The sequence below is a fragment of the Symphalangus syndactylus genome, chromosome 23, assembly GCF_028878055.3.
Source record: "Symphalangus syndactylus isolate Jambi chromosome 23, NHGRI_mSymSyn1-v2.1_pri, whole genome shotgun sequence".
Taxonomy (NCBI): Eukaryota; Metazoa; Chordata; class Mammalia; order Primates; family Hylobatidae; genus Symphalangus; species Symphalangus syndactylus.
The window spans coordinates 65,748,302-65,765,895 of record NC_072445.2 but is presented as its reverse complement, the minus strand read 5'-3'; the positions used below and the strand labels follow the sequence as shown (position 1 = coordinate 65,765,895).

Sequence of the window (17,594 nt, the reverse complement as noted above, 5' to 3'; positions counted from 1 at the left end):
GCTGTCAATGATTCCAAACCTTGCGTGTACACTGGCATCCCTCGGAGGGCTTTAGAATATTCTGATGCTTGGGTCACACTTACGATATTATTAATTACTTGGTCTGGGGTGTTTTTATACATCAGAATTATAAGAAATTGTGGTAAAGTTCACATAACATAAAATCATTTAAGCCACTTCAGAGTGCGTAATTCAGTGGTATTAAGTACCTTCACAATTGTACAATCATCAACACTATTTAGTTTTGGAAATTTTCATCACCCCCAAAGGAAACCCCATACTCATTAAGCAGCCACTCCCCGTTTTCTTATTTTCCCAGCCTCTGGCAACCACTAATCTATGTTCTGTTTCTGTGGGTTTCCGTAGACATTTCATACAGATGAAATCATATAATCGTGGCTTTTGTGTCAGGCTTCTTTCATTTACTGCAGTGTTTTCCAGGTTCATCCAGGTTGTAAACACGCATGAGTACTTTGCGACTTCGAAGGATGAATAACATCCACTGCGTGGATATACCACATTTTGTTGACCCTTTCCTCAGCTGAAGGACATTTGGGTTGTTTCCATCTTTTGGCTACTGAAAATAGTGCTGCTGTGAACATACGAATACAAGACTGTGTTTGAACCTGTTTCATTTCTTTTGGAGCGAAACTGCTGGGTCATATGGTAATTCTATGTTTAACTTATTGAGGAAGTGACAAGCTGCTTTCCACATGTCAGGATTTTACAGGCTTCCCAGGTGAGTGTAATGTCTGGCCAAGGCTAAGAACCTAGTTGGTTAAGATAGAGCTTTCAGTTTTTACATAAGATAAGCAAGAAAACAAAGATAAAATCAGCAAAATCTAGACAAAAGAACTGACTTCTTCAGCAAAGAAGTTATAAGGAAAAAGAAGAGCAAGGAAGAAAAAAAGATACACATGGGGCCTATAGATTTCTTTTAAAGACAGATTACAGACAGATCACCCAGTTTGAAAATTGATGGTATTTGTGACATTAAAATTTAAACACTTTTTATTTGATGCTGTTAAGGAATTAGTATTATTTTGTTAGTTATGACAGTGGTATCATAGCTATGTTTTAAAAAGAATCATCTTTTCAGATATGTACCAAAACAGTTTAATATGAAACAAATTCACATTTTCTCAAAACAATACGGGAGAGCACGGGTAGGTGTAAGGATGAAAAATACCATCTACTGATATTACAGAGTATCTAACTCTTAAAGATGGGTGATGGATACACAGGATTCACTTGACAATTCTACATACTTTTGTATATGTTCACATTTTTCCATAATAACAGGTTAAAAAGCAAAAAGTCTTAGTCATTGCAAACTAACAAATTGGGGAAAATGTCATCAAATGTCTTTTTCTTTTTTCTTTTTTTTTGAGACGGAGTCTCGCTCTGTCGCCCAGGCTGGAGTGCAGTGGCACGATCTTGGCTCACTGCAAGCTCCGCCTCCCGGGTTCATGCCATTCTCCTGCCTCAGCCTCTCCGAGTAGCTGGGACTACAGGCGCCCGCCACTACGCCCGGCTAATTTTTTTTGTATTTTTAGTAGAGACGGCATTTCACCGTGGTCTCGATCTCCTGACCTCGTGATCCGCCCGCCTCAGCCTCCCAAAGTGCTGGGATTACAAGCATGAGCCACCGTGCCCGGCCCATCAAATGTCTAAGAGCTCTCATCCCTACTCCTTCTCCTTCCTCTCCCTTGGTAATGGCACTCCTAGGACTGTGAAGAGTGCGGATCACTCCAGGTGTGAGTTTCATGGGAATGGAACTGGCTCCCTAGGTGGCGTTCACTTCCTCTGGATGCCTCAGGCCTGAACCCTCCAAAGACGAGAACTTTAAGTTTTCCTGCTAAATACACTCAAAAAAGCTTTCTTGCTCTAGACTTTCAAACAAACACAATACTTGTGTGTGTGTGTGTTAAATATACAAAACACATTTACCGTTTTATTCATTTTAAGTGTACAGTTCTGTGGCATTAAGTACATTCACATTGTTGTACAACCATCAACAGCATCCTTCTCCAGAATCTTTCCATTTTCCTCCACTGAAACCCTGTAGCCATTAAACACTAACTCTCCATTCTCCCCCCCCTCCAGTCCTTGGCAACTCCAATTCTACTTTCTGCCTAGAGGGGGACTCTAGGGACCCCCTATAAGTGGAATCATACAGCATTTGTTTCTGTTATGGCTTGTTTCACTTAGGACAACGTCCTCAAGGTTCACCCTTGCTGTGGCATGTGGTGGAATTTCCTTCCTTTTCAGGGCTGAGTGACATTCCATTGTATGGCTATACCACATTTTGTTCATCCATGCATCTGTTGAGGGACACCGGCTGGCTGTTGTGAATAATACTGCTCTGAACATTGGTGAGCAAGTATCCTTTTGAGTCCCTGCTTTCAGTTCTCTGGGGTATATACTGAGAAATGGAATCACTAGATCATTTGGTCATTCTATTCAATACTTATAAAACCAAATCAGTATTCTTCTAAGTGATAACTTGTCCCATTTCCTGCTGTCTTTTTGACTGGGGCTGGGTTGAGGGTGGAGAAGGGGGAAGGCAGGATAAGGTAGTACTTAAGAGCCTGGGGTTTGTCCCAAGACAAACCTGGTTTAAACACCTGCTCTGCCAATCACTGGCTCAGAAACCTTGGGTTTCACCTAACCCTGTAGTCTCAGTTTCCTTACCTATAGAAACGGATAATATCAATTTTACATAAATTAGATGGTATTTATAATGTCTTAGTACAACGCCTGGCACACAGCATTCAATTAATGGCTTCTAGTAATTGATTACTTCCATTTCAACAATCCCAGGTGTTGTCAAAGAAGGTGGCATTTACAAATGAGTCCCACAGGTCCTAGCCACAGTCTATGCTAATGGCACGCTAAACTGCCCCAAGGAGCAACGCCTGTAGGAAGACTGGGTAGACTTCCTTCCTTTCCTGTGGCAGAGGGCTCTGCACAGAACAAACTCTGGTCTCTTCCCGATGTCTCTTAACAGCTTTATGGAGATATAATTCATACACCATCAAATCTATCCAATTAAAGTGTACAATTCAATGGTTTTTAGTATATTCACAGTTGTGCATCCATTACCACAATCAATTTTAGAGCATTTTCATTACCCCCAAGGAAACACTACTCATTAGTCACCTTTCAAATGTCCCATCCTCCCTAGCCCCTGGCAACCACTAACCCACTTTCTGTCTCTATGCATTCGCCTATTTTGGCCATTTCATAAAAACGAAATACAATACGTGACTTTTTGTGTCTGGCTTCTTTCCCATAGCATAATGTTCCCAAGGGCCATCCATGTTCGGTTTTACCACCAATAATACTTTCATTGTATGGCTATACCACATGTTGCTCATCCATTTATTATATGATGGCCATCTGGGTTGTTTCCACTTTTTGGCTATTGCTAATAAAGTTTCAATAAATATCTGCATATAAGTCTCTGTGTGGACATGTTTTCATTTCTCTTGAGTATACATGTAGGGGTGGGATTGCTGGATCATACTACCTCTTCTTTTTAAGCCCCAACATAGAATTGTTGCTTCTAGGATCTGTCAAGAGATTCTCAGACAAGCAAAAACCAAACTCCCGGAGTTGGCCCCACTCCTCCACTTAGTGAGAAGTTACAAAGGTGTTGAGATTTGTACTTTGTAATCTCACTGTATTGATACTGAACATCTTCTCAGAGCTCAGTTCCTCCTCACAGAGGAACTCTAGTGTCCTTTAAATAATGACTCTGCTACCCGGCTAGTGATATGCCTCTATATGTCTACCTGTATTTAAAATCATTTCCCCTGACTGATGGAGATTTTAATATTATGCATCTAATGTCCTGTGACCCTATCTGAATAATTAAAACCACATACTTGATTGTTGCCCTATTCTCAAAGAAGACAGGATTCCTGCTCTTTTGTAGACATCTCCACTCAGGTCACACACTGGAGTAAGAGTTGACAGACTTTGTCCTTGTAAGCTGCCTGTGGCCCACCACCCAAATTATCCTCATCTGAATGTATTTTTGAGGGAGGATATGGAGCATTCATCCTGCCATTTTTGCAAACCACAATAGCCAAGTCTTCTGACCCCTTTCCACTGTGTTACTCATAGGCTTGAGGTGGTGTAGACTTAACTTTGCCTTTGGTCAAAACGTACTGGGTATGGTGGTGGCTCCACAAGTTGCAAAGAAAAATACAATGGTGCTGTCTTTCAGCAGGTCAAAAAGGATTCCAAAAAACTAATGGTTGATAAGGGGCACTGAGGAGGTTTCATGAAAGTAAATTTCATGATGACAAAAGAAGACATTTCTGCCAAGATTTTATATATAGAAGAAAAGATACTCAAAGTCCAGGTGTGGTAGCACACACCTGTAATCCCAGCACTTTGGGAGGCCAAGGTGGACAGACTGCTTGAGCCTAGGAATTTGAGACCAGCCTGGCAACAATGACAAAACCTTGTCTCTACAAACAATATAAAAATTAACTGGGCATGGTGGCACACCTCTGTAGTCCCAACTACTCGGGAGGCTGAGGTGGGAGGATCACCTGAGGCTGGGGAGGTCGAGGCTGCGGAGAGCCGTAATCATGCCAACAGTACTTCAGCCTGGGCCAACAGAGTAAGACCCTGTCTCCAAAAAAAATAAAAATAAAAAAATCGATAGTTTTTCTTAAAGAATTTTTATCAGTTGCCAGTACGAATAATGACTGTTTTTTTAAATGAATGATTTCCAGACTAAGTCACAAGAAAACCTTATATACTATGACATCTGTATATTAAGGAATTCTAACATGCTCCCCGCTGAAAACACAAGAAAATATCAAGATGCAATAGAAAACAAACCCGGTGGCAGACATGACTATGGACTTTATGCCTGGGGGTAAAAAGAGAACAAAATAAAAGTTAAGAGTAACAGTTAACAGAAAGAATGAGTTCTTTGGGATTTCAAACAGAAGCAAGTGCTAGAGGTGTTTAAGACAGGTTAAAAGCTAGAAATGAGATTAATCCTTTAGACATAGACATTTTGCTCTTCACAATCAGGTTAATACTTTGAAGTCTTAAAGAAAGTCTTTCGAGCAATCAGAGGACTTCAAGGTGATTGTTACACATAAGCCTAAGAGAATTTGATCTCAAAAGAAGAATAATATTGATGTTCATTGAGTACCTACTATGTTCTAGGCACTTATGCCAGGTACTTTGTAGATGTAATTGAATGTCGTCCTTGTTAACATTCTCAGGAAATAGGTTTTGACATCTCTGTGGTAGGGAGAAGAAGACAGGCCTGGAGAGCATAAGTAGCTTGTTCTGAATGGCAATAGCTGGTGAGCGGCAGAGCAAAGTAGGCGCGCCAGCCCAGTGCCTCTGATCTTCCCAGGCACCGCTGCATCTCCACCTCGCTAACTGGAGAAATACCGGCAACTCTGGAAACATGGTGAGCATATCATATTCAGAACTCTGACCAACGAAGGCGCAGCCTTCATTCAAAGTTAGACAACAGAATATCAAGGTTCATTCATGCATGACACAGGTCACACTGTATTTACAAATACAAACTGGAGTAGGACACAGGAGTATCAGATAAAAGTTAATGTTTGGCTCGATTTAAAACAGTAGCACTTGACTGGTTTTCGACACTTTTGCTATGACCGTGTTTAATATTAACAAGATACTGTTAAATTAAGTTTAGCCTAAAGCTGCCTCTTTACATATTTTAAAGGTTTCTGTGAACATAGTGAACTGTAACCTAACTGGATGTGTACACAGACTATAATCTACTCTTGTGCTGATCACTGAGCTTTGGCTACAGGCAGCCAATTGTTCAAACTGTGCGCAAATAAGGCAAACAACCAAACTGTCGCCAATCTGGCTGTTTTAGCACCTCACTTCCATTTTCCATTTCCATTCCACTTTCCTTTTTTTGCCTATAAATTTTCTTCCAGGCTGGGGCATGGTGGCTCATGCCTGTGACCCCAGCACTTTTTTCTTTTTTTTTTTTTGAGACAGGGTCTCGCTCTGTTGCCCAGGCTGGGGGGCAGCGGTGTGATCACAGCTCACTGCAGCTTTGGCCTCCCAGGCAGAAGTGATCCTCCCACATAAGCCTCCGAAGCAGCTAGGACAAGCACACCACCAATTCCCAGGCTGAGGCAGGTGGATCACTTGTGCCCAGGAGTTCGAGACCAGCCTGGAAAACATGGTGAGACCCCGTCCCCACCAAAATACAAAAATTAGTGGGGCATGGTGGTGTGCCTGTCCCAGCTAATTGGGAGGCTTAGGTGGGAAGATCACTTAAGCCTGGGAGTCCCAGGCTGCAGTGAGCCGTGATCGCACCACTGCCTCCAAGCCTGGGCAACACAGTGAGACCCTGTCTCAAAAGAAAAAAAACCTTTCGCCACATGACTGTGCTGGAGCCTCTCTGAACCTATTCTGCTTCACAGGCTGCCTGATTTGCAAATTGTCATTTGCTCAGTGAAACTCGGTTAAATTTAATTTGTCTAAGGTTTTTCTTTTAACAATACTTAAAAAAAATAAAGCTTAACTAAAATTTGAAAAGATTGAAAAAATCTGTTTGGAGGAAGGAACATTTAAACCTGTAAATGAGCATTTCCCAAGTACATAAGGCTGTGGCACTGAAGGACACCAACACAAAGGTTTAGACAAACTATGATGTGCTCTCTGTACTTTACAAGTCAAAAGTGCTTAAGTGCATTACAGGTATTCACAGTGTGTGGCTGAGGATCCCGTTTCTAGAACATGGAGTTGGGCTCGGGAAAGTCAATTTGTGCTTCAACTTGATTTGCACTTGGGAACACGTGAGGCTTATCATTTCCTAGATTCTTAACCATTCAACAAAAGCATGTTAAAAATGTAACATACATGCTTAAAAATGGTTAAGGTGGTAAATTTTATGTTACGTGTATTTTGCCACTATGAAAAATAAAAGAGGTAACACGAACTGAAACCAAAACGTAGACCCTTTCCTTTTTCTTAGACTGTGAGTAGTACTGCCCTCCTGATGCCACTTCCACTTCTTAAATAACCAACCACATGGATTTAAAAGCCTTCCAACCTGTTTTTCAGGTGTCCAGTTCTACAAATATCCAAGCATTATTTCTCTCTGTAGAAATCAGACCAAGAGCCTCTGTGTGTGATCATGACTACCACTACCTTATGGTTACAATTATTTGGACATTCAGCTTTTTAATCTAGTTTTCATGTTTGAAAAACTATACTTTCACAAAAGTTGAGCACTTATCACATTTGTGGAAATAAAAAGAAGATGGCGCTGTTGAGGGTACTGGCCCTTCATAGGAATAATGCAGATGGGAGAGATGGGGATGGTATGACTCAGGGTCCTCATGCTCACCTATTTTGTATTAAGAGGATGAGGTCGCAACAGTAACGTACACTGCCTTAGGTCACAGGACTGTAGCCTGATTTATCAATAACTCGCCCTCTGTCCTTGGCAATCACTCGGCTTCTCTGCGCATCAGTTTTCTCTTCTGTAAAGTGGAGAGCAGGCTGATTTCCCAGGTCCCTGCTGCAAAAGCCACTCAGGCTTCTATCATTCCACAGAAAGGAAGAACTTCTTCAATAGCCTGGGCAGGAACTTGTAAATACAGGATTTCTTCCGCCAGCTCACATGTCCACAGCAGCGGAACAGTACTGGTGTGGATGAAGGAAACTCATTATGCCAAAACGAATACTAAGATCAAACATGACAGCTGGAAAAAGTTTAACTGATAATTTAGTAGACCCTTCATTTTACAGAGCAGGAAAGTAAAATCCCAAAAGGCCAAAGAGCATGACCAACGTCTCAACACTCACAGAGGTCAGAGCTGGAACGGATTCTAGAGTTTCTGAGGGAGGCTTTTCCAAACTTTTACCCCCCCACCAAACTGAACCGTGACCCTCACTACCACTGAGGCATATGCATCAGGGTATAAAAAAGGTTAAAGTTTCCAACGACTTGGTTTGGAGCTCAGCCTTTTTGTTTCCCAGAAGAAGAAACTGAGATCCAGAGAGGTTAAGACCAGGTCAAACTACAAACCAGAAGCAGAGCTGACCCACAAATGCACCTATTTACCCGGCACGAACCCATGCCACGATTGCTGAGGGTCTGTGACAGGCTGCCCTGTTTCTGTGCATGTGTGCGGGGGATGCGGGTACAGGTGATAAGGGAACTGGTGTGGCAGATGGTATTTTCCAATGCTTATCTTACAATGAATGGACCCTCCTCTACTGAGAGAAGGGGTCTGTCTTCTCTCTGTGTGAACCTGGACAGGTTCTGTAACCTTGACAGTGGAGGTGACACTACACAACTCCTGAGGCTATGCCATAGAGACAATATGGCTTCTGTGTGGCTCTCTCTGCTGGGACTCTTGCCTTTGGAACCCAGCCGCCATGTTGTGAGGAAGCCCAGGTTACAGTGAGGCCATATGTGCTATGTTTTGGCTGACACCCTGGCCAGACTCCCGGCTCACAGCCAGCATCAACCTCCAGACAGCTAAGTAAAAGATGATTCCTGCCCCCAGCTTTCCAATCTTCCAGCTGAGGTTCAATCACTGTGGAGCAACACAAGTCCCCCTCACCATGCCCTGTCTGAATTCTTGACCTATAGAAGTGGGATGTGGCACTAAATGAAGATTGTTCTTTGAAGCCACTAAGTTTTGGGGGATGATTTACTGTGCAGCAATAACTGATATGTAAGGTCCTTAAGTTACCAGCCATTGTTAGACTTCTTGATTTTCATTTCTACCATTCAACCATTCCCCACCCCCTTCTACTGTTTACAGTTAAAGGCCATGCACCTTTTCATTTTTTCCCCTTAAAACCTGAAACATGATTTTTTCCCTAATGACTTAGCCCTTGTATTAGGAGATGGTGTAAACCGACAACAACTCTTTGGGGCTCACAGCCATGCCCAGATTTGAAGAGCCCAGGATGCTTTCCCTACGCTGCCTCATAACTTCAGTTTCTGCAATGCCTTTCCCTAAGGAGAGCGCAGCCATCCCCAGCTACGGACCCTTGGCCTGCTGGCCTCACGCAGATGTCTCCCAGGAGGCCGCATCACGGGACGGTCCCCCGTGTTTTCAGTTTTCATCAGCACTCCTATATCCTTGCCCTATTCTGACTCCCCACGTGGCTGCATTCTGGATATGCTCTGTCCAGCCTCTCAGGAAGTTGGGATGCCACATGTATTGGTTCAGAGCTGGTGAGAGATCAGTGATGCCACTTCATGTTCACAATGGCTCAGGGGTGATCCCGATAAGTGACATCTGTTAGCGCTCTAGGGCCTGTGGCCACATTGAGGAGGCCAAGCTCTGCACCACGAGTGGATCTTCTGTGTGAGTGGAGTCTGATGCCGTGTCAGCACACCACTGTCATTCAGGGTACGGTGGCCAATCTTACACAGGGGATCAAATTTGCTTTCTGGCTCCAGTGACTTACGGCAACCTCTGGGGCACAGTTTCGCCATTGGGGATGGTCTTCAGGCCCATAACTGTGGGAGTCCGTGCTTATACTTGGGCAAGTTTTACTAGCAACGTGAATAATTCCTATTTCTTTAGTGTAATATATTGATGACTGTGATACAGACATCGGGAGGCTGGCAGACACAATAACAGGACCTATTATAAAGACAAACTGAGTATTGTGTCCTTGGCCTTGAGATGTGGCTGGCACAGGCTTAAGCTCAGAGGGCCTCCTCATAGTGCACAGAACTGGTTAAAAAAGCCAGGGGGAAGAAATCGGTTTCGTCATCTCTCTCCATCTTGTTTTCTCTGTCCTGCCAGAATTTTAAGGAGTGCTAAGGGTCTCTTCTGCAAGCCTCAAAAACACAAGGCAATACGGCTCTGATGGAGGCAAATTTTACAGCAGAAGAACCTGAGTGCCAAAGGCTGCGGGAAGAAAAAATACCAGAGCAAGAATTAACAGCACGAGAAAGCATGCGGCCAGCAGATGGCGACAGAGGCCTTTGTGAGCCACTGGCTGCCTGGTTCTCAAGTGCTGGAAGGTAGCTCTTCACAGCTATTGTATAAGTGATTTATGTATTTGGATTCTGCTCAATGTTATATATGCATTACTGAATAAAACATTCACAGTGTATTTTCCACCAGCAGCTGAGCTCCAGTTCTAAGCTTCTGAGTTCTAATTCCCAAGGCTCAAAGGAGCCCCTGACATCAAATTGCTTTCCTCCCTGAATTCAGCTGCTTCATACTCCAGAAAAAGAAATGCTTAGAGAGGTGACAGCGATCTGATCTGATGTGACCACACAGTCAGAATGCTCACCAACTCTGTGAGGAAGCGCAAACGTCTGTCAGGTGGTTTCCTCAAAGCCAACTTGTGCAGGGCTTCCCCAGGCTCCGGCTGCTGTGGCCCGACTTCCTCCTGACGGCTGTGCCTTGCTCAGCTACCTGCACTGAGATACAGGCAAGTCTTGGGTGAGGGCTGGCCTCAGCTTGGACAAGAAAAAGAAGTGGCTTACGTGTAAGAAATATGTCAGGTGAGGCCGGGCATGGTGACTCAAGCCTGTAATCCCAGCACTTTGGGAGGCCGAGGCGGGCGGATCACGAGGTCAGGAGATTGAGACCATCCTGGCTAACATGGTGAAACCCCGTCTCTACTAAAAATACAAAAAATTAGCCAGGCGTGGTGGCAGGTGCCTGTAGTCCCAGCTAGTTGAGAAGCTGAGGCAGGAGAATGGCGTGAACCCGGGAGGCAGAGCTTGCAGTGAGCCGAGATCACGCTACTGCACTCCAGCCTGGGAGACAGAGCGAGACTCCGTCTCGAAAAAAAAAAAAATATGTCAGGTGTATTTTCCAAACTGGATATTTAATCAGTTAGCTACCCATGGCCCCAGGAGCTGGGAAATCACTTCGTTCCTGCCTAGGAGAAGGAGCTGTGTGTATCTGGGAGCTGCAGTGCAGCGCTCACTCCCAGGCTGCCTGGCCTTCCCTGCAAACCTCCGTAATCCCTTCCTGCAGATGTTTCTGCGAGGCCATCATGGGTGACCTCTGAGGTTTCCTTTAGTCTGTGTGCTGAGACGCTTTGACGTGACATAGGGAAGCAGGTGCAGGCCACAGAGTTTCTAGCAATGAGCCCAACGTGAGATTCAGTGTGATGGGGTGGCCCCCAGAGAAGGACGCACTCCTCCCTGGGAACATATTTGAGAGGTAAAAGGGCAGGCCCCATCTCCAGGCCTGGGGCTGGAAGAGAGTTCCACAGAAAGCAGAGAACAACGGGCACATCCCTGTGGAAAACACCAACCTGGCATTTCAAACACACAATCCATGTGTTGGCATTCCATCTTTAGTCACTAACAGGTCATATGAGTTGGAATCTGAGGCAAGTTTCTCCTGCTCCTTTCTCCCATTTGCTCCCCACACTTGGTTTCTCTTTTAGAACAAAGGAGACAAAATGCAGTTTTGGTGAGTGGAGGAGCCAGCAGCATCTACAGGCATTTCCATGTGGCGGGCGCACGCCTGTGTAAGCGCCTTATCACCCTCACACTGTAAACAGTGCTGTGAAGTCGGCACTATTATTGTTCTCATTTTGCAGGAGAGGAAACTGAAGTTTATAAAGATTAATAAAACATGTGCTTAATTTCACTTGGTTAATATGTGGTGCAGCGGGAACTAAACCCAGCGCCTGACTCCTAAGTCAATGCTCTTCATCACTATGAGGGCGAGGGCGAGGCTGTGGAATTTCTCTGCCACACCTAAGGCCCTCTACCCACCAAGTAATAAAAAAGCTTCATCAAAAGAGAAAGCAATAGGACCCCAGCCTTATGAGGAAAAAACATCACAGGAGAGAAGGCTGCCAGGGAGGAGAAAAGAAAAATCATTTCCTATTTTCAATCCTCCTGCCTATTAATATGCAATGGTGGAAAACATCAGAAAGGTCACCAATATGTCTTTAATATATGCCCACTTCATGTGGTCTTACTTACACCCACGGCTTCATCACCAATGCTCCAGTAATACTGACTGCTAGATGTGGGTTGCTAACTCAAGCCTGCAAACCAGCATATTCAGCCTTTAAACCCCCTCTAGAGTTCCTGCATTCCATTCCATTCCACTCCATTCCCCTTGGCACTCTCTTTCCTCAGCCATCAAATGATCTCTTGCTTGGATTAGGTTTCTGCCTGGACACTATGCCTCCACGATCAAGTCTGCAATTAATTTTTCTCATGACTGCAATTCCTCTAGCATATATACATTCAATGAGATCGCTTCATTGCTCCAAATATTCTAATGCCACCTCACGGCACATGGTGCTTCCGGCACTGGATTCAGACCTGCCTGCCTCAGCACGGGCTGTGTCTCATCCACCACACATCACAAGCCTGTGAGTTCAGTGGCAGTTTAGTAGCATGTTTCCCTCATTCAGTCCTAGCAAATGAATGCCTGAGAACTAAATGAGTCGTGCAAGGTGCTGAGAAGTCCCTTATTGATGCCCTGTCCCTAAGGAGACTAGACTCGACTCGGGGTAAATAATGGGCCTGTGCTAGGTCTGTGTTTCCATCTTGCTCGCATGTTATCTTCCGAGGGGGGTATTGTTATCTTCATTTTTTTATTGGTGAAAAAACAGAAATGCCGATAAGTGAGATAGTATTACACTTTTGCGCAGTCCACAGAGCTCGAAAAGGGAAAGTCAGGATTTATACCCCCAGGCAGGACCTGGAATGCTTGTGAAACGCAGGCCCATTCCACAGCTGCCCTCCTTCCTTCTCAGCACAACCTCAATTTCCCCCTGAAGCGGGCCCCTTCCCAGCACAGCCCCCAGGCATCAATCTTGCTTGACCTAAGGCAGTTGTGCTGGGGTCCAGCTACCTGTCCAGTGAATGGCTTAGGCATAACTGTATACCACAACTCTGGCCAATGTGGCTAGAGAAGGGGGTGCCTGGGCCTTCTGCAAAAGGGTTCTTTCCTCTCAAAAGAAGACAAGAGTCAGGGGCATTTCTATTTTTACTGTTGGACACTGCTAAGCTGGAGCCAGGAGGTCAGTCTGTGGGCAGACTCACTGTTACATAAAATAATTCTAACACATTCTCATATTAGGGATATAGAGAGAAAGTGAGAGACCATCAAAGATGGCCATTTTAGGTCAATTTACAGAAAAGCAGGAGAGCATGTGAGAGCTCAGCACTGAGATGGATGGAATGATTTCCCCATCATCTATCCCCCCAGAGGCAGGGGTTTTTCCTAGTTGGGAGTCAAACCCCAGTGGCCGCTGGAAGCCGTTGGTACCAGGCCATTGGTATTACTTGAGTAGAACTGGGATTTATGTTTTCATGATGCTCCTAATTGGGTCACAGGTAAGCTTTGCTGTGATGTTTGTGTTTGAGCCCACAAAAAATTTTTAAAATAATTTAAACCTGTATTTATGTTTGATATGAGCTCATTTTGTTACCTTAACAAAACAAGGATGTGCTGGGATTTTCTTTTCTTTAACCGGTTTAATGGCTCCAGGAAGTAAACATGTGTAGTCATGGTCTAGCTGAAGTCACTGATGTCATATTTTAACCTGGATTTTGGGTTAAATAATGGATAACGTACCTAATTAGGCTACCAATAAACAATCCCTGCAGGATTTCACCTAAAATGCCGTGACCAGAAGTAGATGGTATCCTCTTTCTCTGAAAACTGGGGATCAATGTGAGGTTACAGTCGAAACCATGGGTTATCAATGTCCACAGAATATACTGACCGTAGGTAAGTAGAAAAAGTCCTTGAATTTGCTTAACCAAACTTTATATATGCTCATGTGACTACCTGTTTTATACATGGATTCCTTTTAATCTTTGAAGGAAGACAGGAAACAGGGACACTAAAATTCACATTCATAAAATATTTCCACGTAGAGACGTCCATCTTCCCTCGCTTCTCTCCCTACTGTCTAAAGTTGCTTTGTTACGAGGCCAAGTCAGATGTGGTCCACGGTGGGGGGTGAATTAGGCCCTTCTGTCTCATCGCTCCTTCCTTTTTAATTTTCCCGAGGAAGTAACAGTATGGTACTTATTAAGCCAAATTTTCCTGGAAGCTCCAGGTCTCGTTAATAGCTGCACTGATGAGAGATTATTGTTACACTTTTCTTTTGTAAATCCGTGGGCAACTGATTCTCTCCACATGGAGCGGGAAAACAATCTCTGTCTTCTTTTTACTTCCAGAACATACCAAGCTCTTTAGCACTCAGGGTCTCCAATAGTCCGTCCCTCCCCAGGCCACCTGCCCTCCCCTACTCTCCCTTTACATCATCTTACTCATCGCCAGGTCCCAGACTAAAGAGCTCTCGCTCACAGAAGACATCTGTGACTGGTGTCCCGCCACCCTCCCAGCCCACCCTTTTGAACAGCACGTCTTACAGCTGGTTGTATTTTACTCACCCACATGCTCGTTGGCTGAACATGGCCTCCCAGACCGTTTGAGGCACTGAGGAGTGGATGATGCGGACTTGGTCCCCACCCTCAGCAGTGGGTACCGAGTCTCTATCATCCACTACCCAGTGCCTCAATATTCACTGAAACATAAAAGCAGGAAGGAGAAGCAGAGGCCTTTATGAGCCTCAAGGCTATCTGACACCCACAGATCAACAGGATATGCAGGACTTCCCTGTGCTGTGTGGGGAGAGTTAGAACTCTGAATTGCAATCCTGAGCTGGGCTGGGTATATGCCTTGAACAAGTCATGGCGCCTTCTAAATATTCTCAAGTGCAAAACATGGATGAGAAAATGAGAAAAGTTATAGACAATATTTTTTAATGCAAGAAAGAATTCACGTTAGGTGACAGGTAATGACCTTTACACACACACACCTCTCTCTGCTTTATAGTGACTGAGAAATCAGCTCTCCCCTAACTTTACCAACAATGATTCTTGAAGATGAGAGCCTCTTGTCTGCAATCATTTTCCATTTATAGTTATATGAAAGATATAATAAAATAACTGCTAATTAAATCTATAAATATACATATAAAAATTACCTTGTCATTTGCAGTGCGCTTCCAAGTATAAAATTAAACGTGGTTCTGAATTTTTCCCCTAGAACTCGTTTTCATTTCTTAATCGTCTAGAATAGCTCCTTTAATAAAATTTCATTTTTGACATGATGCTTGCTTCATATTTTAAAACTGTACTTTAAACCTGAAATTTCACATTAATTATTATATTTTTAGGATTGCAAAATCACACCATATTTCAGATAAATGATTGGATGAGTAATATTTAGCCAATTTCACTTTCTGTTGCAGGTACAGTCCTGAGTGTTCATTAATATTCAATGAAATTTCCATTAGTATGTGTGATATTTTCAGGTTTTCAAAAATAAGTGAAATAGGCACTAATGTGGTGATAACACTAAAATGAGGGCCTGAAAGAAGCCCCGATACGTGGGAAAAGCCTGCTAACAAAGACGCACTGCAACAGAAAGACCTCACAGGAGAGGCCCTTCAACCCCGGATAGGTATTTTTACGGCATCAGCTCATTAATTCCTCCAGGTCCCCAGGACACAGATATCAAGGATGGTGTTGGGCTCATTATCTCAAACACTGAAACTGAGGCTAGGGAGATTTTCAATGGTTAACCAAGTCAGACAGCATGTCGTAAAGCTGGGATTCAAACCTCCTTACATGTCTGCTTTCAAAGTCGTAGCTCAAACCACTGATCCTTATTGCTTCTCCAGAGAGACATTCTCCAAAATACTCTAGGATTAGGGGAACATTAATCTGAAAATCTTGGTGTGTCTTCGGGGGGCGGGGGTGGGAAGAGGAACCCTGAAGTCCGTGATTACTGTGGAGATCAGGATATCAGAGGGCTTCTTATAAAGTTCTCATTGGAATAATAAAACTAAGAGGTAACAGAAAATCTGGACCAAATTATATACAAATTATTTAGATACATAAACATCAGATACACAATTCCACTCAAAAGCATGCCTGTCCACACATGGACACACATGCACAACAGGCAGGTGCAAGCCATTCCCAGAACATGTCGCCTTACTAGTTCCTCATGGTACTACGTTTGTTACACGTCTGAATGATTTCCTACAAGCAAAAAATCCATCACTTTAAAATACCGTTAAGAAACTCTAGGAGAAACGTAACAAAGGGCAAACGTCAAATGTTAAATCTTTATGCACAGAAGCAGATGAACACAGCAGCATGCCTCTGGCAGCCCCAAGTCCTCGCTGACATTCAGACAGTCACCCTTGTTTCAGGCTAAAGTAAAGCAGGGTATTAAGAGGCAGTAATACACCGCAGCCCATCTGTCCTATAAAAGCTCAATATGTAAGCTTTGTAGAAGGCAGGTGATCATTTAACAGTGGTGAATCAGGTGTACGTTATTTTAAGCAACTACATTCTGGATCTTTATTCTCAAAGTTTCTAATGGCAAACGAATAAACAGAGAAACCAACCGTATCTGCCCTCCTTGCAATTTTTTCTTCTTTTGGAGTCTGATTTTCCCCTATTGCTGCACCTCCTTTCCTTCTCTATTTAACCAAGGCTGGGGACCTTAGGCCATCAGACCTGGGTTCAAGTCCCAGCTTGGCCATTTATTAGGTCTGTGACCATGGATACCCTGGTTTCAGGTACTTTCTATGAAAATGGGATATAATAATGATACCTCATAGGGAGGTGAGGTCTGAGGTATGCAAAATCCTGAGCACAGTGCCTGGTACACAGCAGACCCTCACTAATTGTTAGCTGTTAACATAATTATTCTTTCTTTGTGGTCTCTCCTTTGGCCACCTTGAAAAGCATCTGAGATAGCAAATGTGCACATGCTCTGTGAGCAGCAGAGTGCCATGCATTTACTAATTCTCAACCCAGCCTCCAGCTCTCCCCTGCAAGCGTGTAACCGCTGCACGCTCAGGCTCTGACCACTATCTTGAGTTTTAGAATTACAGCTGAAGCAATCTCTTGCAGCTTAGAGTCACTAAAATCAGAGTCCTCAATGTGTTCCTAAGGTTGGCTCCTGTTCCTGAGTTTGAGTTTGCTATTTCTGATGATACAGCCTTTATGAGAATGGTATAGCATTCTCTTCCATGTCTTCTTTTCTCCCTTCCTGACTTTTAATCTTAAATTCAAGCCCCTATCAGCTTATTTAATCAGTGTCTACACTAGTACTCTTATGGCATGGCTAGAGGTGACCTTTATTTATTTAACCTCTTACTCCAAATCTTCAGGGGCTCCAAAATGCCTTTTGTTTGTTTTGTTTTTTTTTTTTTGCGACGGAGTCTCGCTCTGTCGCTAGGCTGGATTGCAGTGGCGCGATCTTGGCTCACTGCAACCTCCACCTCCCGCGTTCAAGGGATCCTCCTGCCTCAGCCTCTCGAGTAGCTGGGACTACAGACTCGTGCCACCAAGCCCAGCTAATTTGTTGTATTTTTAGTACAGACGGGTTTTCACCATGTTGGCCAGGATGGTCTCTATCTGTTGACCTCGTGATCCGCCTGCCTCGGCCTCCCACAGTGCTGGGATTACAGGCATGAGCCACCGCACCCGGCCTCCAAAATGCCTTTTAAATAACTTCTGGTCTCCGCCTGGCCCATCTCCCTGTTCACTGGGTTTGCCCCTA

At 44.0% G+C, this 17,594-nt stretch overlaps 1 protein-coding gene across 3 annotated transcripts in view; it reads right to left on the bottom strand.

Annotated features, from left to right (window-relative positions):
* Positions 1–17,594, bottom strand: part of LYRM4 (LYR motif containing 4) — a 154,451-nt gene that overhangs the window by 24,724 nt on the left and 112,133 nt on the right. Inside the window, exon 3 of one of the 3 annotated variants that reach the window (XM_055263685.2) lies at positions 10,305–10,430. The exons of the other annotated variants lie outside the window; for them this stretch is intronic. Within the exon in view, the coding sequence (XP_055119660.1) occupies positions 10,347–10,430 (84 nt within the window). The 3' untranslated portion in view covers positions 10,305–10,346. Of the gene's footprint in view, positions 1–10,304; positions 10,431–17,594 lie in introns of those variants that run through there. 3 annotated transcript variants of the gene reach the window in all.